A 23,786-nucleotide genomic window follows, 5' to 3' on the forward strand; every position below is an offset into this window, starting at 1 on the left:
CAAGATCCCTTTAAAAGTTAATAAAATTTATTTTATTTAAAGGTCTATATTTAAAGTACTTAGAAATGGAGATATCGCCATTAAATTCGAAATTTGCATAAATCAACATATGATCGGAGATACCGATGTCTTTCATGCCAAAATCTTGTTAAGTGGGGTAAGTTACTATACATTAAGTCAATCAAAGAAGAATTGGTTTGAGTTATTCTTGTAGGTGTATCTATAACCTGCCTCAGATAAAAAAACATTAAGAACATTAATCAAATTTTTTGTTTGCGGTTTTTCATAATCTAAAAAATTTATATTAAAATCTCCAAAACTTAAGATATTACTATATTTGAGATAAAATTTCCGTAGAATGTCCTCAAATTTGATCAGAAATTCGTTGATATTTCCAAGACATGGTTTTTAAATATATCTAAATTGTGCATTAGTGATCTTACATTATGTGCTACTCTTAACATTTTTGCTTTAAATTTATGCCAATAGAAATATCAAAATATCCAAACCCTAGTCTTAACCTATTATTATACCTTAATATTTATTATAATAATAAAAATAATAACAAAAACAAAAGCAGAGAAAAATAATGATATTGATAATACACCATACTAACTAAATGACACACAAAAAAAAACAATGAAATCCCTCTATTGTGTAACTAGAGCAAAAATAATAATTTTCAATTCAATCTAATCATAAACAAACAAGACTTGAATATATTTAAAACCTTACGTAAACCAAACTAAAGGTCTTAATCGTCATTTTCAATTTTAAAACAACTGAAAAATAACATATTAACTTTTACCTTTGCAATCAATCAACTGTAGCTCTTCACTCCTTTTTCTTAACATCTCCTCAGTCCACACCTCCTCAATATGCTCCACCACGGGACTGTTTAGATCATCAACATCGAGCTGACCCTTCATCCACTGCTCCAAGTGGACCGCGTTGCACTTTCCATTAAAACTGCTTTTTCCCATTTGCTTGCACTTATGCTCGATCAGCGTTTCAATTTGCTTTTTCGCGTAACTGGTTTCCGATATATCGTTGTTGTTCTGACGACTCTCATTCGCTAAATGTTGGGGCTAAAAAAGGGCATCTATTAAAAGCGTATTTTAGTTCTTTGGAGTAAATGGTGATACATGTGAAGCCTAGTAGTATGAAGTTGTTTTTTGTAGGAGGGGTGTTAGAAATGGAAAATTATCAGGGTCCAACTATCTGTCAACTTGTTAATTAATTTTAACTGAAAACAACAAGAAGTCCGATACTGAGAAGTAAATAAATGTGCAGTACTTACCATAACTTCCAAATGGTAGCATTTCAAAGAAATAGGGTGTAATTATAGCTAAATATTGATGTTTATTTAATTTTTTTAATATTATCAAACGAGTTCGATATTTAGACAAAATATTTTAAACATTTACTTAACTTGGAAATTCTTTAAAACAAATGCATTAGAAGAACGTAGAAAGCAAAAAAAAAATTATGATTCTATCGATCTCGCATTTTTACAGCGTTAAGGGCCAAAATTATTTGTATTGTTTCCATTTCTATCCACCCTAAAAAAGTGATTTTTATTAAAATTCGTCTTGTTTTTACTTTAATTTTCTGAAATGAAACATTAATCAAGCGTATGGAGTTAAATGAAAAAAATACTATTAGGAAAATATGAGATCTACTCTAAATCTAAAACTAGCAATGTATCAAAAACACTATTATATTTAAAACTGTTCTATTTCCCTAATTAAACAAAAAGCGATTGTAGAAACTTAAAAGCATTTATTTGCAAATATCTTACAGTCTCTGGTAACAATAAGTAGATAAATTTTTCTAAGTAAAAACAAATCTAAACTACTACAATGCTTCAGCTAAATAGTACCAAAAGAACCTTTACAAATGTCTTTTTACTTTTGTAAGTGTAGTTTTGAAAATATTTCTTGATAAATTAAAAATGGTTATTCTTTCTTGAAAATTCTGAAAAGATATGTATTTTTTGTTAAAAAAAAAACATAAAAAAAATGTTAAATTTTAGTTTCTTTATTTTTAAGTGTCAATAATTGTAAATTTCTTAGGAATTATTTAGCTGAAAATTATAAAATTTTAACAATATTATTAGCTATTTTGTTAAGAGTATTTTGTGTTGGGATAACAGGAAGAATAGTTATCTAAGGGGACAATGGTATTGGCTGTAGTCCAAATGTAGGTCAAGTCCATAAATTGTTATGTTATATTTTTGGTCAAGTAAAACATTGTAATAGTAAATCGCTAAGGTTATCAACAGAAAAAGATCACAACCTAGAAAATTTCATACATTAAATCGACTTAAGCCGGAGGTGTTATTAAGAAAGATCTCAGTAAGAATGAATATTTTTTTATAAAAGAGGGTGTCTTAGATAAGAAAGTTTTCTGTAGAGATATGGGAAGCTATATAGGGGCTTAAATAAAATGTTCCACTATTGTTATATCCAAAATGGTAAATGATATAAAATGAGTTAGTGGGCAAAATGTTCTCTTTTTTATGCCCATTCCAAGATAAAGATGATTTAATATAAACACATATACATACACATATATACAAATAGGTTTATTTGTATTAGGTTTTTTTGCTACTTATAATAATTTTTTCATTTTAAATTATCTGTTTCTCATTAATAATTTACCATTTGAGAAATAGCAATATTGGTACACCTTATTCAAGACAACTTGTATAGTCTATAGTATAGTGAGAAAATGGACGACTTCCTTTCAATTTGCATAGTCAAAGGAATAATACCAAAAATGAAATATAACTTCTGAGTAAGAAGAAATTTAAAATGTAATTCCTCTCAATTCGATGACCCGGATAATAATATTTATTTTCGAAAAAATTAGTATATTTTTCTTCAATAGACTCATTCATTAAATCAGAAGTAAGGACTCTCAAAAGTGATTTAAATGTTGTCTTTAGAGAAATAGAGTAAAAGTATAGATTCGACAATCATTTAAGAAAACCTACAATTACTCACTTTAGTCATTTTCCCTAAATTCCATAAGAAATTATACTTAAATAGTATTTTCATGGCGAGGGGTGACTTTCGATGATATTTTCAGGTCATTGCTTCGCTTTTTTGAATATGATCGCTATTTTTCATTTAACAACAAATTCTTGGAAAATTATGACTTCTGACCAGGTTCAGGAGCTAAGTTTATATTTCCTTCATGAGGCGGCCAAAATACTTACAAAAGTTGATAATCATTTTGTTGATACAGTTTTTTTACAATTACAGATTTTTGATTCAGTTGATAAAACTCTTTAAAAATTAAGGATAATAAGGACAAAGCCCCGAGTGTAAGTCACACAGATATAAATTACTAGAGAGTCATATTCATTTAATTAGTGTATTACAAGAGGACAAATGTTAAATGTCAGGCTCTTGTTGCAGCCTGACATTGACATGACATCCAAAATCAGAGATTAAATTAATGAAACCCTTATACGCACCATGCAAGGTAGATTGGAGAAAATTAGTTTCCACTTCAGATCATTAGACTTAACAAATCGGCGTCGGCTTTACGAATTCTCAAAAAAGAAAGCAAGGTTACCTCTTTAGTCTTTCCACCTATAGACGCTCTTGCAGAAAAACATAATAATTGATTAACGAAAAATCTGGAGTAACGTGGTGTTTCCTGATAAGTTCAAGTTTGGTTTAAATCTTGCTGATTGACCTGTGAAGCGAATACTTTTTAAATTGCTTAGCTAAAGGCATGCTTGTTTTAAAGGTAATGAATTGACCTGTGACTTTGAATATTTTAAAGCCCATCAAACATCTTTGAAAAGCGTTGATCGATTATCAGCAACTAAGAAACGTGCACAGATCAAAACAGTTCTTGTGAAAGAATGGTAAGAATTTTTAAGCTAGTCTAAATATTATTAAAAGCTTGCTTTGATGTTACGGAGAAATTTGGTGAGCTAGACAACTGGCTCATACAAGACATTATTTTATTTTCTAAACCATTTTTAAGCAATTAGAGAGAAAATACTTTTTAAAGTGAAATTATGTAAAAAGTATTACTTAGAAGAAAATAAGATATTTAGTATTATATGGATAAAGATAGATTAAACCAAGGATATGATTCATTTCATTTAACTAATTAAAACTCATTAAAGCTTGTAGCGAAACCACGTCATTAAACCTATATATGTTGGAAAAAATATCTCTAAAAAACTTTTTCTTTATTTAGTGAGAAGAATTTTGATTAAATAAAAGAAGAAAAGTGATTATAATTTTTTTGTATTATCGCCTTGTAAAAGCACAACTCGAAGAATATTGTTGAAGGTTGGCATAGTGGGACTTATAATTTATAATCTTAATACTTTTACACATCTACAGATTTCAGTTTCGTTTCAATCTCTATCTTTATCTATAATTCCAACTCTTTTTATCTTGGACACCCATATACTTCTTCTAATTGAGAGGAGAGAAATTCCTAAAAACAAAAGTTTCAATATTTAATCAAGGATTCAATAAAATTTCTTATTTAGAGAAGTCTAATCCGTGATTTTGTAAAATTGGCACCCTGTTTTGTGTCGATAATCTAATAAAAGAATAAAATTAAAAATCGTCCATATGCGGAGTCTTCGCGCCACTTGCTTGCGATATTCCATCAATATTTAGGCTACTCATATCATAATCAAATTGACTAATGTCCCAAATATCATCTCTTAAATCAAACACCCTGTAATCATTTTCGGAATCCTCATCGGAAACTTCTGTGCTGGGAGTTAAAATTGCACTAGGGCTCGGTGCTTCACCTAAAGATAACTTGGGAGCATTTTCGAAACTAAACATGTCATCACTGGAACTTCGATTATAAAACGAAGAAGAATCTAATGTGCTTGGGGTCTCTGAACTTTTGTTTGATAAAAACCTAGGCGAGTGCCCAGGAGTATTATTTTTACCAGAAGTATGAAAATATGTGTTCCTTGAAACAACAAGTGACCTAGTGTTATCCAGGATTTGTTCGTCATCGTAAGTTAGGTATTCTTGGTTATGTGAAGATGTCAGTCGAGTCTGTCCGACATCTTTTTTAAAACTATAATCGTTGTCATCCTCGCGAATAGGCGAATTATCAAAAAGACTCTCAATTTCGTCAGAAGATATTCTAACCCTACACGATCTAGTCAAGTTCTTAGGCTTATTAGTTACTACTGAGGAGTTAAGGGAAGTGTTTTGTTGATGTAGTAGTGTGGACGCAGTGTCAAAAAAGGAGACGTTGCCATGTAGTAGACGCACCTGACGTCTGTATGAGCTGGTTTCCACGGACTGTAGGGTTCCCACTGAAGAGTTGATGGGTACTTCGGGCGAGTCCATGGGCGAACTAAGTGAGCTACCATCCATGCCTGAATTTAACTGGAAGCTGCGTGCGCAAACGCAAATGTCTAAATTAAATTTAAGGTCTTGGTCTTTGACAGGGACCTGCTTTTGTCTTTTGAGATACCTACTTTTGTAGTTAGGTACAAAATCGGCTTTTAAGAAAACCAACGAATAAACTATAAAGAAACACAATGAAGTTTTGAAAACTTTGAAGGATCTTCTTAGTAAAAATGTATTAAACTTTTTTGATATTATATGGGTATTCTCTAGGAAAATTATAAAAAATCATATCCTAATGGATCTACGGACAATTTTAGAAACAATAAGGTACTCAAATAAAAAAAGCCGTTTACTGAGATATATTATATCATTTTATTACAGAATTTCAAAAGAAAACAACATTGATAAAACAGTTCTAGAAAGATAAAGTAAATTTACTGTTACGTGTCCTAAATTTGGAATTTATATTTTGTTTACTCGGGATCTGTTGTTTTTACAACTGGCTGAACTTCAATCATAAGATAAAAATTATATTAGGAGATACTAAACGACCAACTTACATAAAGAATAAACATAAAGAAATTACGCTCTAAGGTTATCTCAAAAGGATGCATGAAGGTCACATTACTTGTCGATGCTAGTAAAACTGGGATGTTCAAGGTTTCGAACCTAAACAGCGTACTAAGGTTTTTCAAATAAGACAATCACGGTATTCCAGGAAACCAATTTTCTTGGAAGAGAATACGATGCTTCCTTAATAAAGAACTATAAGTAAAGCTAGACTGGACTTTGGTAATAGATAATGCTATAAACTGAAGTAGGAATAATTTAAGTTAAAGAATTAAGAAGCTCTTCCTTCTAAAAGAATGGTAGATTCACTAATCATTTCATAAAAGACATTCACTAAAAACCTAAGGCAAACTGAGAGATCTATAATAAAATAGGAACTTCAGCTCTTATATATACTAGAAAATGAGAAATTTTATATACAAACATAACGTGATACTGACCGGTTCCTTGTAAGGTATCATACCACGAACTTAATAAATATACCTGGACTGCCAATTCAATGAAAAGTAAATGACCACTACTAGAGGGTCGCCATTTTGCGTGATTGTGTCCTTTCGATGTTGGTCACTCTGACAAATTTCAGTTGTGCCAATTGTAGGAAAACAAAACAATTAAAATTTTTGAGAGGTTATGTTTACAAAAATACAAAATAGAAAGTTATATACATTTATATGTATATACATTTAGTTAAGAATCTAAGACAGTTGCGTTAGATTTGTGATTTTTCTCGTACTTCTTTAAGAATTTCGTTAAAATTTATGAAATAAAGTAATCCTCACCTAAAATGAAACAAAGTTTCAATTAGCTTGGGATAGATGCATGCACTTTAAAATATTTGTTTTATTATTCTGAAAATCTTGAATCTTATAAATCCTAATACCATAAAAATTACGATCTTCATTTAAATTTTTGCTTGCATTTACTTAATAAATTCAGTTAAAAACACTTTTATTTTCTTTCTATTTTTAGTATTACGCCTTTTGCTTTCCTTCTATGTAGAGTGTTTCCACATTAATACGTACAACCATCTATAAAAATCAAAATATAAATGATTTTATGAGGGTTTGTAATTAGCAAGGGTTTATATAGTAAAAATAAATAACTCTATATATTATTTTATCATAAACAACACAGACAATTCACAATAATTCGGTTTTGAGAAACAGTAAACCAAATACGTTTAAATAAGGATGGTGATACACTATCCACGTGTTAAATAAGGAGGAACCTACATCGCCTATTGCAGACGATATCCCAAGCGTCGTTTACAAATCGCCAAAAACTAGGCAATCCGCTATATTCACACGTCAAACGTCAGCGTCGTCAACTTCATTACCGTTATTTAATGTATTTTTTGTTGGCAACACTAAAAATGTTCACAGTGACCAACATCAAAAGGACACAACCACTATAAAAATGGCGGCCGCAAGGCAGTGGTCATTTTCGGGTATCGTGGCCATATGCATTAGAAGCATTTTCTAGCAGTCCATGTATATTTATTAAGTTCGTGTAGCATCGGACAAATAAATTGGAAAGCTTAAGAAGTAGTAATTCGGCACGTAGGGTAGAGAAGGATAAAGTAGTTTAATTGTGTTTAAAAAAGTATACAAAAATTAATATTTTTTTCTCTCAGGAGTAAATACTTCCTAGAAGAAAAAGAGGAAGACAAACACGGAAAAGAAATCCTATTATCCTGATATGGAATGCCATTAGAATCATGGTTCTATGTACAACTCTAATTTTTCTAAGTAAATTAAAAATAATTCAATTTCTTTAAAAATTAAAATGAGATATTCTATCATTTCTATAAGTAGAAATGTTTGCAACAAATAATTTTCATAGACTACAAGATTGATTTCCACTTTAAGGCCAAATTTGTCTCTTTTATATTTGCATTATCTTAAAGAAAGAGCCGTAGATAAATTTCAAGCTTGAATGATAATTGCCAATCCTATTATACTCATTAATAAATCTTTTAATGATTTAATACAATTAAGCAGATTAGGAATTGAATCCATATTGGATTAAAAAGTGTTACTTGAGTGGCTTATTAAAAAAAAGTTCTCCTTAAGGGATAAGCTTTAATGGTAATAAACTTATTTTAAGTGAAATTTTTTTTTAAGGATGTTACATAAATCAATAAAAAAATATACGGAAGTTATGCATTTTATATAACTTATAAGTTAAGAAGTTATTTATTTTATATCATTGATAAAATTTTACAAATGTATTACAAATATTATAATAATTATCTTTATTATTTGGTAGCAAGTATTTTGAAAGACCAAGACACTAAAACTAAAGCTAAAAATGTTAAAAATTGTTAAAATTTCTAACTAAAAATTTCTACTCACTATCCTATTTTTCCAACAGTTCTAGGATTTGGTATTATTTAAGATAAAAATTTAATAAGTCAAACTATTTAAAATGTATTTTATTTTCTATAAAACATTATTTCTATTAATAAATAGTTAAATCTAACTAAATTTATTAAAAAAAATATATTGAGTAAAGTAATGGTACTTACATTTGCCTTTGTAGCAAATTTTGCCACACGGCTTTAAGTTCAGTCGAAGGCGCGCGCAGGATCACAGTTTTTTTGTTTGCGTTTTTTCGAGGCATTTTACTCAAATCTGGACCACAATGTATCGTAGGACTCGTTGCTTGTTTTTTTATATCCGAGTTAATTGATATCCTAAACTCTGTATCTGTAAACACACAAATCTTGCATGTTGTTTTTCTTTAATAAGAAACTTTTAATACGTCAGTACCTTTTTTTCTAATATTAAAATACATATCAGTAATATGCACTAAAGGGAGGGGATCTTCTGAGATAAATAGCACTCGATCCCTTGATGCTTTGGCAAATAATAAAAGATCGCTAAATAATAAGGTCCAGTACTGGCGAACGTTGCGACCTTCCACTCTGCTGAGGTCACCACCAAAGATCCATTGACGGCCTGGTTTATTAAGTACGAATGGCTAAAATAAATATATTAATCTTAAAAATATTTGTAATTTTTATGAATTTCAAGAATATAAATTACGTATTATATGTGTATATAGGATTATAAATAAGATGCAACGGTGCAAAATCATGTTTTTGATAATGCAAGTAATAAATAAAATTTGGTAAGATTATTAATCTTAGGTAATCTTGGTAAAATTATAAATGAAGTGCTACTGCTGTGTATTATCTTAAGGCTCTTTTAGGAAATTTATCTCAGAATATAATAAAGAGGGACCTTAGTGATAAGGTTTAACAAGAAATATCATTCAAATTAAGTTATTTTGCATAAATGAACTTTGAAGAGTATGTTTATTAAATTTAGGAGCAATACAACTTCACCCAGAATATCTTATTGGCATTTTCGTATCTGCCAGAAATATTTCTCTCACTTGGCATTAGATAGGGATATCTTATCTGTCTTATCTTTCATAATATATGCTGAGCAGATCTTTAGGATATTTAATCCACATGCTTGCATAAATAATTATTTATACAAGGTGTCACTCTGAAAAGTTTTAATGTGAATATCTCGCAAAATTTGAGAGTTGAAAAACTACGGTTTGGAATAACTGGAAGATAACTCCTTATGGAGGTGAGAGAACCACCATATTTTATATGGGGTTAATGGGTGAGTTATACTTTACTTGATCACGTTACATATTTCATCAAATTGTTAGTAAAATACCGAATACTTCTAATGCTTGACAAGTCTCTCTCTTACTCAAAATAAACTAAGTTGAATTCTTAGAATGAGTTACAGTAAGATTCGTTCTTTCTTCAATGTTTTTCTCTTTCTTGTTCTTGAAGAATGTTATCGAAAAGGCCTATAGTAAGTTAATTTATTTTTGTATTATAAGTTACTACTGTGTTTATTGACAAGTCAATTCTAGAGATCAGCTTCTGAGCAAAGAAAAAAGAAAAACGAAAGATTTCCATGATAATACTTATTTAAAGAATAAGAAGAAAACTTATTTCTTTGAGTTTGTATCCACATTGGTCTATGGGATCACATACATACAGATTTGGCTCTCAAACACTTACGTGTAGTTATTTTTGCACCAGCTATTAGGTAAAAATCTAGATTAGCTACATTTAAGTCCTAGTTAGGCTAAAGACTATTTCAAAATATAAACTCGATATTATAGCTAATTAAATCGATAGTATGGATAGAAACAATAGAAAAACGATGTGAACGAAATAAATAAAAGTATGCTACAATACAAAGAGTGTAATGATCAAAAGGAGGATCCAAATAATGAGGAGTCGGAAGATTAAGCAAGAATATAGAGCGTTTTTTATATTTTTTAATACATTAAGGTCTTTCACAGCGGAAGACTACATGTTACTCTATGGAAATAAAATAATATAAATAGGTATGTGAAATGTAAAAGAGGACAATTTGGTTGATTATCCAGAGTATCTCTCATATCATAATACAGCATTAAGCTCCAAAGACCTTTTGAAAAAAAACTGATTACATTTTGTGACTTCAAATATTTACAATTTTTAAATACTGAATATATTTTTGCATAACCAATCTTTAAAAAATAAACTTCTTACCTTACATTTAGTAAAAACTAATCTATTTTCAAGATCTTGTACAGAAAGTAAAGGTCTGCCTTCACCACAAGGCTCCATTAAACCACCTTCAGACGTAATTTCTCTATAAGATACCTATAATATTAAAACATCACTTATATCAATTTAATTTTTCTCTTTTTATTCCTTTTGTTTACTTTACCTGCATTTCATGGACTATCTGATTTATCACAGGAAAATCTTCATGTTTTGCAGGGGTGTGTCCTTGAATCGACATTAGTAGTTTTAAAATCTCTCTATAATGTTCTAAGGGCTTATGAATAAATGTTGTTAAATCTGGTCGTCTTCTTGGAATAGCTGGACATTGGACAAATCTAAAAACGCATCAGTTTTAGCACTTTTATAATATTTTTTTCAGATATATACCTAACAAAGTCTGAGTTGCAATTTTTCATTTTGTTAGCCAACACACAGTCCGCTCGTTTAATACCCGAGCAATATTTCTTATAACACGATGTTATTTCATGTAATTTACATCGATATATTTTGGTTACCATACTAGTGTCCATTTCTCCATCTTCATGAACCAAATGGTCCAAAATATCCTCCGTTATTCGCAAAAGCTACGAGTAATGAAAGAAGTATAAAGAATATTATTAATATACCAGACTCACTTCGTCACAATTTTGAAAAAGTGCCTTGTGTTCTGCAGGAGATAGGAGATCCCTTCGCTCTGCTAAGGCAGAAACGAACCTTGTAATTGCAAATTGTAAAGCGGTAGCGTATTGCTGTTCCTTTCCTATTAGTTGATAGATTGCGCGATTTCTACTTTCTTCAGGACTACTTGTAGGCTTCTAAAAAGTAAGGTTAGATTTTTTTTTGTTATATAGGAGCTTTAGAGAATATCTTAAGGTATAATATCCGTCCTTTTCGCCACAAGAATGGTTGTGGCGACTATTCTAGATTATTGTGAGGTGGTATTAATTATTTAATTTTTTGTAGCGATACTGGCCAATCTGAGGGTTTAATTGTGCAAAAATCAACTCACTGCCAGTGACCATAAATATGGAAAATTCAAAAATTGTAAATCTCTTAGCAATTTTATATTCATTTATTTATATATAATGAGAAAGTACTTAAAAAAATAGTAGTCACAAAAATTAATAAAAACATTCGAAAAGTCTAAGACTAGGTATGCGATCAATCAATATTTAGAGATCTTTAGGGGTATTAAATAGTCATTATTATTAGGATGCAAGAAAATTTAAAAAAATATTGAGGCGCTAATATTAGTTTCATGCAATAAGTAGAGGAAAAGATAAAGAATCTTTTTTGATTAAGTCATTGAAATATTAAATGCTAGTTTGTTCAAATAACCTAGGATAATCAGTCCGTTTATTAGTTTAAAGATAGACCTTAAAAGGCGATAAACCTCTGTTTGACTAAAAGGTCGAAATGGTAACATTAGATCTTACAATGGAATAATCTATACGCTGGCGCTGTTAATCTAGAATACACACCAGATTTAAATGCCCAAGTATTTTTTTGTACAGTCTTAAACGAGTTAACTTAATCCACGCATACAATACTATGAAAACAGATTATTTCCAAAGAAGAAGAATATAAGAAATGCGTCTAATATACTAATTTGTATATTAACAATCCGAGACGTATATTAGTTTGATCAGGGCAGAATACTCATTGCTTATATATTTTGATGAATCATGCTTCATGCTCATGCTCATGCTTCATGCTCATCTAAATCTTACACCTTATTAGAACTTGTCAGTATATTATGAGGCCTTGTATCGTAACTTATATTCTAAACATAGCTATCTATAATTGATAAATTGTAAGATATTTAAGGACCTCAAGAAATTATTTTTATTTCATTGGAAATAGTATTTTGTACTCAGAAGCACTTTAAATTAAATAAATTTGGGTACAAATATCATAAATTTAAGCTTCTTTCAATTCTAATGTATAAATAACACAATAATAAAATAAAAGTTATTAGAACACTTTGGAAATTGTAGGTACATTGGCATGGTCAAGGTTTATCGCCTGCTTTATGCTCGTGTCGAATGTTAATGAATCAATTTCGGTCAAAGTTAAACAGCTATGGTACTATCGAGATCGCCAAGATAACTAAATGAGAAATGTATGTAGAGCGACTTTCTTGGAAGTCTTTTCTCCACAAAATAAAATTCCAATCTTGTTTCAAGAGTTATCCATTTCAATGAGATAACTTATTATTATCGATACAAAATATATGGTTTGAAGTCAGTTAGTAACATATTTTTACTATATACTGAAAAATTTTGTTTTCCAACTTTCTCTATTCGCTCTTCCTATAAAATAAAACTAATTGTTTTTTTATACAGGGTTTTCCAAAAATTCATTGCGAAATTTGTATATAAATGGGTTTGAAAATCTACCGCTTTCAAATATATGGGTACAAAAGGCATATGCAAATCTAATTTTTGTAGCCGCATAGGCATGCATTAGATCAAAAACTAAAATTAACTTTAACAGACGCGCTTGTATTAAGCCACTTTAATTATTGTGACTTGGTTCATGATCTCGTTTGACCAGACAAGTTAAAAATAGAGTGCAGAGAGTTCAAAGGGCTTGTTTGAGGTTTGTTGTCCATCATGTAAATAACTCATCATATAAGTAATCTTTCTACATAACTAGAACTAATTATTGTTGTGTTATTTGTTAACACTGTCAAATAAACCAATTTATTATTATTTCCTCCTTTTCAGCTCACACTAATAATGTGAGACCGTGGCGTTTTCTTTTCCACTTCCTAGGCAGATTAATACAAGGACCCATAATTTTTTGTTTTTGTTAGGTGATTGATCTAGGTTCTTCTGAAGCAACCATGTTCGCCTCTCCCAGCATCCTACGTACGATGGAACAAGTATTTAAAAATACGGCTTTCTGTATTTGAAATTTTACCAGAAGCACCATTAATATTGGGACAACAGTTACTCGCTCTGCTTATCACATGATCTTAATCTCTTCAGCCAAGAGTAAGTACTTATTATGCTTTATTACTACTCAGTATGCATTTTATTTATGTTGTGTCCTAAAAGGACTATAATAAAGACCTGTTTCTTAGTTTTAATGTCCAAGACCAGCTCAGGGATATTATTTGTGATTTGTTTATTTGTAATTATCTTACGGTTCCAATAAATACAGAAATCATCACTTTCAGGGAATAGTGTTCGTTCGTAAGAGTAGTATGGGTCTTTTATTTCAGATGCAAGTTTTTTTTTTGATAACGATTGATATAGAATCCTTGCAACGTTATTATGCCTTTGTAGATATTGTTGCAAGTAAAGAACATCTTGTTATTATATATTGAAGATTTTCGTCTGTCGGCTTACATATTCGGCACTTAGCTTGGGGCAAGTTTAACCTTAATATTCGTTTTCGATAAATTTTTGTCGGTATTGATCCTGGGTAGCATATATAAAACCTTCTATTTCCAGAAAATATTTTCTGACTGTATTTATTGACTTTTGTATTTTACGCCAATGATCTTGTTCTTCTAATTCTTTCGCCAAAGTTCTTCGCACATTTTGATATTTACAAGAGGATTAAACCTTAATTAGGATTAGGATTAAACTACGGTCGTGTTTTTGTTCGCATATTTTAGCGCTTGGAGAATAGTCTTCACAGATTATCTATCTGTTTTGCATGCCCTGTAATCATGCTTAGTATTCTACGTCCAGCCTTGTTTGTCGCTAGATGGAACCTTTCGATAGAACGTTGAGTATCATCGTAGCAGTGTTTGCGAAACTGTTTTTTTGTTTGTTTAAGTCTTCTAATTCCGTCGTGGTTTATTTATTATTGAGCATACCAAAGGTGCATGACAATACTGAAGTAGCATACGTTTCAGATTTGGAAGTATTACTAGATGTCAGTTCGGTTTTAAGCATATCTTCCACTCTAGAAAAATAGGTTTTCTGGTTTCTTCCCTGGCTGTTTTTTGCTCTATTCCCCTCAATTGCAGGTATTGCAAGTACCTGCTTAATTATTGCCTTATTGCCTTTGCCCTTATAATAATGACAATTATTCTTATTATTATACAGGGTGTTAATCTTTTTAAAAAATGATCTGTTGTAACCATTTTTAAGCAGATTTTCTTGCAATCGGCCGGTGTTATTTCTAGTAATATAAATTATTAATTTAGACTTATAAATAAAATTACCAAGTAATGATCATTTCAGGAGACCTTATTAAAAACACTTAAATTTGTCTAAAATTGGCTATAATGTATGTACAGCTCTCAACAGGGCGAGATCTAACTCAGGTTATTAACATTAAATGGGAAGTATATATGGGAAGTATATAAGTATTAATACTTTCAAAAAAATGTGTACAAGATATTTGAGGTAATGACAAAATCTAGTTTTTAACGTCCCTATAGTCCAGAGACTATATATATTTCCATCTGTATAGAAACTTTTTTTCATACGAGGTCTGGCTATTAAATAACGAGACTGCGAGCCTAGAGGGCGCCCTAGACGGATGGGGAAAAAAACGAGTATTGCGTTGGGTATCTAGAAATCTTGCCTATGCAGGTACCAAAACACGTTTTCGTCACTATTATAGTATTCGTGCAGTAGCGGTTTGAAACGAACGTGTTTTTTTCTCGTGCCGAAAACCATGTGTGATGAAAAACAAGAGCTTAATCTTAAATTTCTCGTTAAATTGAAAAAAACTCCGACTGAATGCTATAAATTGTTGCAAGAGGCCTATGGGGAAAATTCTCTCTCCCGTGCACGTGTTTTTGAGTGGTGTAAGCACTTTAGGGAGGGCCGAGAGAGCACTGAAGATGACCAGCGCTCAGGTCGTCCTGTCACTGTTTCAACTTCGGAAACAGTGACCAAAATCAACCAAATTGTGCGTGCAGATCGTCGAATGAGCACCCGGATGATTGCCGATGCCGAGGCTCTAAACACCGATAAAGAAATGGTTAAAAAAATTTTACACGGGGAATTACACATGACAAAAGTCTATGCGAAGTTGGTGCCAAAAAACCTGACTTCTGACCAAGAGCTCTTGCCTCTGAGGTGTGCTCAGATTTCCTTGAAATGTTAGAAAAAGATCCCGGACTGATGAAAAACATTAGTACTTGTGACGAAATGTGGATTTTTCAATACGATGTTGAAACCAAGCGGCAATCGATGCATTGGAAGACGCCTGAATCGCCCAGAATAAAAAAAAACAAGGATGTCCAAATCAAAATTCAAGGCAATGTTGATCGTTTTTTTCGATATTAACGGTATCGTGATGACTGAATGGGTTCCAGAGGGTCAGACTGTCAACCAGACTTACTATTTGTCAGTTTTGGCAACATTGCGAGAAACAGCCCGAGTTGTGGAAAAACAACTCGTGGATTTTGCACCAGGACAACGCACCTGCCCATAACGCGCTATCTGTGAAGCAGTGTTTGTCCGGTAAGCGCACTCCAATGCTCGAACACCCGTATTCGCCAGATTTGGTCCCGTGCGACTATTTTTTGTTTCCGAAGATAAAATCTGCTTTGAAAGGGACCCGATTTGAGTCGATTGAAGCGGTAAAGCAAAAAACGGCAGAGCTCCTAAAGGCCCTCACCAAAGAAGACTTCCAGCACTGCTTCGATCAATGGAAAAAACGTATGGAAAGATGTGTGGCGAGGGGAGGGAAGTATATTGAAGGGGAGCATTCCATATAGCCAGACCTTGTATATTTAATGATGAAGTAACCTCTGATATTTGGCCGTTGGTACTTTGACCCTCCTGTCAAGTAGGCAAACCTTAATTTGGTAACGATCGAGGCTCTACGGCACTGGCAACCAAATCTAATTATCGAGAATATTATTGAACGAATACTATGCGACGTTGCCAAACCTTTTGTGCTCTCTTATTCTTAAAATTTATGTTAAAGCAATTATCTATTTTTTATCGTCACTTATGACTGATATGTATTTGAGTGTTACGGTTAAGTGGCAGAGTTCGTTACGCAACGCAAACAAAATAAAATAAACTATTGTAAAAAATTAAACGTGTAATTAAATCAAACACACAATATAAATAATAAATTAACAGGACAAATAAATAAAACATAGACATAAAATGCTTGGTTTAAAATACTGTTAAGCTTACAAACTACTAGAAAAGAAAAAAACATATACAAATATCTACACTTTTTTACATTCACAGCATTTTAAACCTTTAAAAACTTAAAATAACCAAATTGGAAACATATATACAAAAAAAATTTAGATAAATACTGGCCAAAAAGAAGTAAATGACAATAAATATATAAAAACATATATACAAAATAGAAAAAAAATCAAAAATGAAACTATTTCAGTTAAACAACAATTAAATTACAAGAACTAAATATAGCTTGTGAAACAAAAAGGAAAACATAAAATATACACTACAAAATAAAATATACAAGAAACTAAACAATAAGCCCGTCACCAACCTCTGAGCTGAAGGTCACTTGAGGAAGGTTTAATTTCCGTCTGCGGTAATCTACCGAGGCGGTGTTTGTTGAGCAAACGGTCGAAGGCCTACGTAGAGTTGCACCGACCGTGGTGCTACTTGGTAAATTTACATTACTATCAGTTTTCAAAGAACTAGGTGTCACAATAGTGGCGGACTTCTGATGGACGCTGGGTACTGAGCCATTTCGGGAGGGATTCTTTCGAAATATTTCTAGGGTTAATTGACTTCCATAAGATCTGAAATATTAAAGAGAAATTGCTTAATAAGAGATAAGGTATGACTTAATAATAGATAAAAAAAATACAACACGGGGAGAAAGGAGGGTTGATTTTTGCAAATTATTTTATGTAAAAAAGCTCGGAAAACTATTTTTAGCATCTACATACAATAATAAGTCAATTTCACCTTAAAAGAACCATCCCAACCCTTGATATTAAAAAACGACACCTTGTATAATTTTGTTCGTTTGCTTGTATCATATTAGTTTTACAGTCATTTTAAGTTTAAATTCCAGAAAAAAATTAAACATTTCCATGAAAATTGGTGTATTGGTTTTTAGGATCGATAAAGTTGTATCCGAGTTTTGTTTATATGCAGGTTCAAGGTCATTTAAAGATCACTGAAAAATATCTAATACAAAGAAGGTTCTGTAAGGGTATACGAAGATTAAGGGTAAAATAGAAAAAGTTTTGTGATTGATGCACTTAATATTGTCCGTATATACTAAAAACAATTTCTCCGGACTATCCAAAATAATTTGGAGCAAAAGCCTCCTAAATAGAAGACCTTTCAAAAATTCTCAGATTTTTTACTATTTTTAAATAAAAAGTCATTTTTGGTTATCAAAAGCCATCAAACCAAATTTTTCTATTTTCACCCGATAATTTTCTTGTCAATTCAGAAGTAATTTTAATAAGCTCACCTTATCTCAAAATTAAATTATGCCTGAAAATTCTCACCCTAACAAGTTGTAAAACCTAATAGAGCCTTAGTTCGCGTACCGATTTACCAAAGCATGCAAAATTGCGTTTCAAATTAAAACCAAGATGAATGTTTCAATTACCCATAGGCGTTAGTTTCGCGGAACTTATCAACATTTCCAACACTAAATTAGTTAATTTGTTAAATTGGATTTTACGTATAATGATATCAAGTTTGCGAGTTTTTTTAAGATATGATAACTTTTAATATATTAATAATTATGATACTCAACTCATAATCTCACTATGTTTAATCCTATATGATACTGATTAACTGACGTTCTACTAGTTTTTTTTTCTTTTATTCCCGTCTAATTGAAAACAATACAGTTGCAGAAAAAATATCATCCTAGAAGCTTGGACATGTTTCTCTTAAAAACTTTAATAATTAATATCGTCATTTTAAGTTTTTTTTCTTTAAATATTGCATTAAAGAGAGTTACAGGGTGATTATCCACATATATTAAAGTTGATATTATTTTTTGTGCATCTACTCAATGCTAACAGAGTGAAGATTCAAGATACTCTGGATCCTCAACGTTGGGCGTAATATCTTATTCATTTAAAGCCAGATAGATTATATAACATAGCTAAAAGACAGAATATAAAGCTTCCTAGGTTCGCTTAAATTAGCTACTAGGCTACTCTCGTAATCTTGTGTATCGACTTGGTAAAAAGTAATTTTGGGAAAGTGAAAATAATTTATTTTCAAATATACCTTTCAAATCCGTTTCAAATGTTTTTTTAAATATATGATTCAGCATACTTTATATGAATCGTGATAATGATTTTTGAAAAGATACAGTATTGCTTTTTTTTATTTATTTTTAGGTAAAATTAATAGCGTCCATTAATTTCTTATACCTGCTATAATAGGATTAGACAAAGGCGACATTTGGATAATAAAACAAAAAATATTATCTCAATAATGATTATATTATAAATCCATTAGTGTTCAAGGTGAGTTTCATATTGATGAATACCTAAAGGAGTTTAGAAAGCAGAAAACAAAACGATTATCATGAATGAGCTTACACGTGATCAGGCACTCCAATGAAATAGAAGCCCTTAAGATTCATTATCTAAGAAAACTTAAAAATAAGAATCATATTGCTTCTTCATAAATTATCCGGAACGCTTAACCCCAAATATTATTTAAAATATTCTTAAGGAACTAACTTACCTAATAAGATTAAGTATATCAATTTCGGGCATCATGACCACGTTTTGCTTATCCACAAAAATGATGTAGTCTCCCGGTAATATGCCCGCCTTTTCAGCCGGCAAGCCCCTTTCGACCCTTTCGATCCGTGGAGGGTGTGTCCATACCACCGAAAAACCAAATCCCGATTTCGCTGGTCTCGTTAACCTTTTCGTTTGCGTAAAAGGGGTTCTAAGCAAAAAAAGAAAACCCATTAGTTAAAAATAGTTTGGAAACGTTGTAAAGTATCTACTTTTATCGTTATATTTCTTACAGAAAGCTATTTATTTTGATATTTACCTGCCAAATTTATTTCCGGTAGCTTTTCTCTGCATCGCAGCGGGAATCGCTTCAGGCCCTTCCAGGGGATCGAGTTCCAGATATCTTAAGAAGAGATGTTCGTCGGCATATTTTTGTTGCTCCGTTAATATTGCCTTGTTCGTTGATCTAGAATTTGATAAAATATATACAAATCAAGTAACTCTATAAAATATAATAAAATAAAACACATTCCAAGAGATGTATTTATGACATTACGCTTTGAATTACTGAATGACTGAAAAGTTAATGAAACTATTTAAATAAGATGAACAATAATATTTACCTTTTTAGTTCAGTTTCAACCCCATCCAGACTCACTATCTCTTCAATAACACTCTCGCTGCCGCAACAGCCCTCCTGGTTGTTCTCCCCCATGTCGTTGACTAGCTGAGATTCGTGCGGGTTCAAGTCATTGATGAGCAGTGCGTTGCTTATACGCCCCTCTAATTGTGGGAGCAGTCGGTAGGATCCTTCAATAACCTGAAATAGCAATTATGCGGTTATTTTGCGAACGCAATATTTTTTTTATTTTGTTTTGATAAAACTGAAATTGAAAACCAATTTCAAAATAGTTTATGAGGATTTATTGAATAGGATTTTTTAAAGAAATTGGTTCGTAACTAGCCTAATTAAATTAAAGTAAACCTAAAATACCTAAATTAAATTAGGATTTTTGGCGATGGTAATTTTATGCTTATACAGGGTGGTCCAGCTTGAACGTCATTAATTTTGATACGTGATTGAGAATTTAAAAAGAAATAGACTATAATTTTTTATGAAATTTGTGTTTAAAGTTAAGAATAATGATTTGTTTATTTATCATAACTTTTAAACTACCAGCTCAATTTTAATTAAATTTCACATGCAGGTTACTATAGTGAATTGTCAATTACTGATGAAGCCACTTTTTAAAAAAAACTGTCAGTGGCGTAACATACGGAAGGACTTGGTCCTTTTTTGCTTTAAATCTGCGAGGTGATAAAATATTGTTTTATAAGAAGTCAACTGTTAGATTTTCCATTTAATTTGAAAAAATGTTACTCTTGCAAAATTTTGATTTAAGATACTGTTTTTAAAATATTTTAGTCTAATTGTACAGAAACGCCAGTTAACATGCGGCAAAAACTTTGAAAAAAAAAAGAAAATTAGGCTTGAATCTTAAATTAAACTTGTCAAATGAAATAATGACTTAAGGTGACTTATGATTTTATATTCAACTTTTTTACAAATCCAAGCTCGATTTCCTTTTTTTATACATTTTTGCAACATTTTAGCAGGTATTTTTGAACAATTAAATTAAGATGTTTTAAAAACAATGCCTTAAATCATAATTTAAGGCATTAAAACTTTACCACCCTGTATCTTTGTTATTAAACATTTTTGAGAAAAATTTTATAATGAAAGTCTATTTCTTTTTAAATTCTTTATCACGTTTCAAAATTAATGACGTTTAAACTGGACCACCCTGTTTTATCCTCTAAATATAGAAGCAGTCAGTAGAATTTAAATTATGAGTTTTGAGAAAGAATTAATTTTTTTACGTATTTGATGTTGTTTACGAAAAATTCACATGTGTATATATCATAATTTATTTAGCACAAAATATTTTCCAGACAAAACCTGACCCGAAAAAGAAAGTTAAATTGGAACAACTATAGGTGCCCTATATAATAGCAATAATTTTTAAAGAGAAATTACACGTTTTCACTGGTTATCTTTTAATCGTCAGATACAAAAGAACAGCGTAAAAATATAACACGAACCTTTATCATTCGTCATTGTCATTGTAAATATATATTTTTAGATATTACTTACCAAAAGTAGGACTTACATTTTTTCTTTATCACAATGCTGATGCGAAATCTGCGTTTTGTTTTACTATATTACTGGTAAACAGACGACCCAGTCAGCATGTCTCCGCGCCGCAATAGAAATGGAAATTATAATGCATGATCCCGGCATAGTCAGGAAAGATATATGTATATCGATTTTATATCTTTAGTTTTCATTGTTGTGAATATTGGAAAAGAAATTTGATTTCTAGACCTGTCCTACATATAAAGTCGATCATGACCTGAATAACTCACATAGAGGCGTAGAAATATTTAACCTAATATAGATCTATTATTTTTAAATACATTTTTAAGTAGTATCCGAGTCATTTAAAACTAATGAGAGTAAACATAAATAAAAATATAGCAATAAAAGGAGCTACCCAGCTTCGTATAAGTCTATAAAAGTTGAAATTATGTTCCGGTCCGGTGCGCGGTTGTGTCAAACCGTGATTGATGCGGAAATTAAACGCGCTAGGCAAATAGAAAGTTCCAGATCAAATGTGCTAAATGAAAATATGGCAAAAAGGAACTAAACGCTGATTGATATTTCATTTGGCCCTCCGGTAAGGTCCTAATTAAAGTTTAAAATTGAGTTTTACATTTTCAAATGCTTCCCACAAACATTCTTAAAAAAAAAGGAAAGTAATTTTATCAAAAATTCAATAAGTCTTAATATTCGCTTCCATAAAACAAATTTTATTATATTCAAAACTAGTTGCATTAAAAGTCTAATTTTAAAGTCTGATTAAATCTGCTTACGCTAAAACCTTATTGTTGCGTGTAAAAGCCGTCCAATTTTTATAAAATGAAAATGGAGCGTAATAAAATTGTAACAAATAGTCCTTCGGAAGGCTAATGGGACTTTGTTTTATTCAGTTAAAACGCCATTTTCCTCTATTTTCTGATTAGAGTTTCCCTTGGAAAACGTACACTTCGTGTTCGCTTCCTTTGCATGCCAGCATTAAATAAAAATTATATAATCCTGTTGTCGTTTATGCGGACTGAGACTAGTTGCTGGATTGGATGCCATTGATGACATTTTTTAATTTTGTATTTTCATTTTAAACATTTTCACAGGAGGATATAAATAGCAATAATAATAATAATAATAAAACTGAAAAATCCTAGTTGAAGGTTATAGCTACAGAGAAGTAGTTGGTCTACCAGGTAGATAATTAAAGCTAGTTACTTAAATAAAATATATTACAAGAATTTTAACTTCCACTGGACTTGTTCTTCTAGTTGCATTTCTTTAAATGTAATTTAAACAGTTTTAAAGATGATACAATTTATAAAAAATCATGTAGATCATTATTTCATCTAAACCAAATAGATATCTAAAAAGAAAATAAAAACCCTATCGTAAACCTTATGTTTAATAATAAAGGAAAGAAGTAGAAAAAAGTAAAAAAGGTGAAGAAAAAGATTTGAACTCTTCCTCCTATTTTGACCAAATTCCCGCTATAAAACTGCTACTTAATTCCTACATATAATATCCTAACTTAAATAATAATAATAATAAATATTTTTTATTTGCATAGAAAGAAAAAAATACAAGTTTATAAAATCTAGTAATAAATTTACGCAAATAAAAGGCCTACAAATTCAGAATTCTGCCATGGCATTCTGGTCTTTAACATTGTGGCCCCTCACTTCATTAAAAAAATGATAATTTCAGTAACGCCTATTAACAGTAACGCTTAACTAATAACTGATTAAATACAGCTTTTTCTTTAATCACATACCTAATAAACCTACATATAAAAGTTCTAAATTCTAAATTTTACAGTTTAACATCAAGCAAAACAATACCAATTTGTTGAATAACAAAAAATAGAAAAATTATTACAGACAGTAAACAAATAAATAAAATGATTCCAATACCAAAAATTGTAATAAATTACTCAAGAAAACAACCATTCAAAAAGTTAAAAAAGAAGAACCTAAATTATACCTAAATTATATACCCTGCTGATTCATTAGATGTACAATCACCTTATTACAAAAAGTATTACAAGAAATTGATAATCGGTCCGGATCCAAATTTAAAGAATTTATTTGATAAGCAAAATTGTAAGGAAATGATCGTTTAAATAACTGTGTTTTATGTCTCGGAATGAGAATAGTATTTCTTCTTAAATTCAAATGGTGTACATCATTTCTAAAAGTTATTTTTTGATAGAGATAGGGCGGACTGCGATATATTAAAATTTTGTAAAAAAATTTTAAAGAATGAGCAATTCTTCGATTAAGCATATTAAGCCATCCAAGTTCGTGAAGTTTATGGGAAATGCGGTTTCTCCTGCGAATGCCAAATATTAGTCGAATGCAAGAGCTTTGGAGCTTTTGCAGTCTACCCTACCCCTATGCTCATAATCAAGACACCAGCTATACACTACATCACAGTAATTACATTGTAAAAGGACCAATGAATCACATAAAAGCTTCTTAATATCTTTAC

The 23,786-nt window shown here is 30.8% G+C and overlaps 1 protein-coding gene across 1 annotated transcript in view; it reads right to left on the bottom strand.

The window, feature by feature from the left end:
* The window catches only part of LOC126734076 (uncharacterized), a 97,477-nt gene that overhangs the window by 19,298 nt on the left and 54,393 nt on the right, over positions 1–23,786 (bottom strand). Inside the window, exons 6-17 of the mRNA XM_050437585.1 lie at positions 19,774–19,970; positions 19,470–19,616; positions 19,152–19,361; positions 16,966–17,224; positions 11,151–11,330; positions 10,903–11,099; positions 10,679–10,850; positions 10,498–10,611; positions 8,699–8,909; positions 8,455–8,635; positions 5,277–5,400; positions 809–1,088 (exon numbers count right to left, since the gene is read on the bottom strand). Of these exons, the coding sequence (XP_050293542.1) occupies positions 809–1,088; positions 5,277–5,400; positions 8,455–8,635; positions 8,699–8,909; positions 10,498–10,611; positions 10,679–10,850; positions 10,903–11,099; positions 11,151–11,330; positions 16,966–17,224; positions 19,152–19,361; positions 19,470–19,616; positions 19,774–19,970 (2,272 nt within the window). The remainder of the gene's footprint in view (positions 1–808; positions 1,089–5,276; positions 5,401–8,454; positions 8,636–8,698; positions 8,910–10,497; positions 10,612–10,678; positions 10,851–10,902; positions 11,100–11,150; positions 11,331–16,965; positions 17,225–19,151; positions 19,362–19,469; positions 19,617–19,773; positions 19,971–23,786) is intronic.

The sequence above is a fragment of the Anthonomus grandis genome, chromosome 3 (genome assembly GCF_022605725.1).
Source record: "Anthonomus grandis grandis chromosome 3, icAntGran1.3, whole genome shotgun sequence".
Taxonomy (NCBI): Eukaryota; Metazoa; Arthropoda; class Insecta; order Coleoptera; family Curculionidae; genus Anthonomus; species Anthonomus grandis.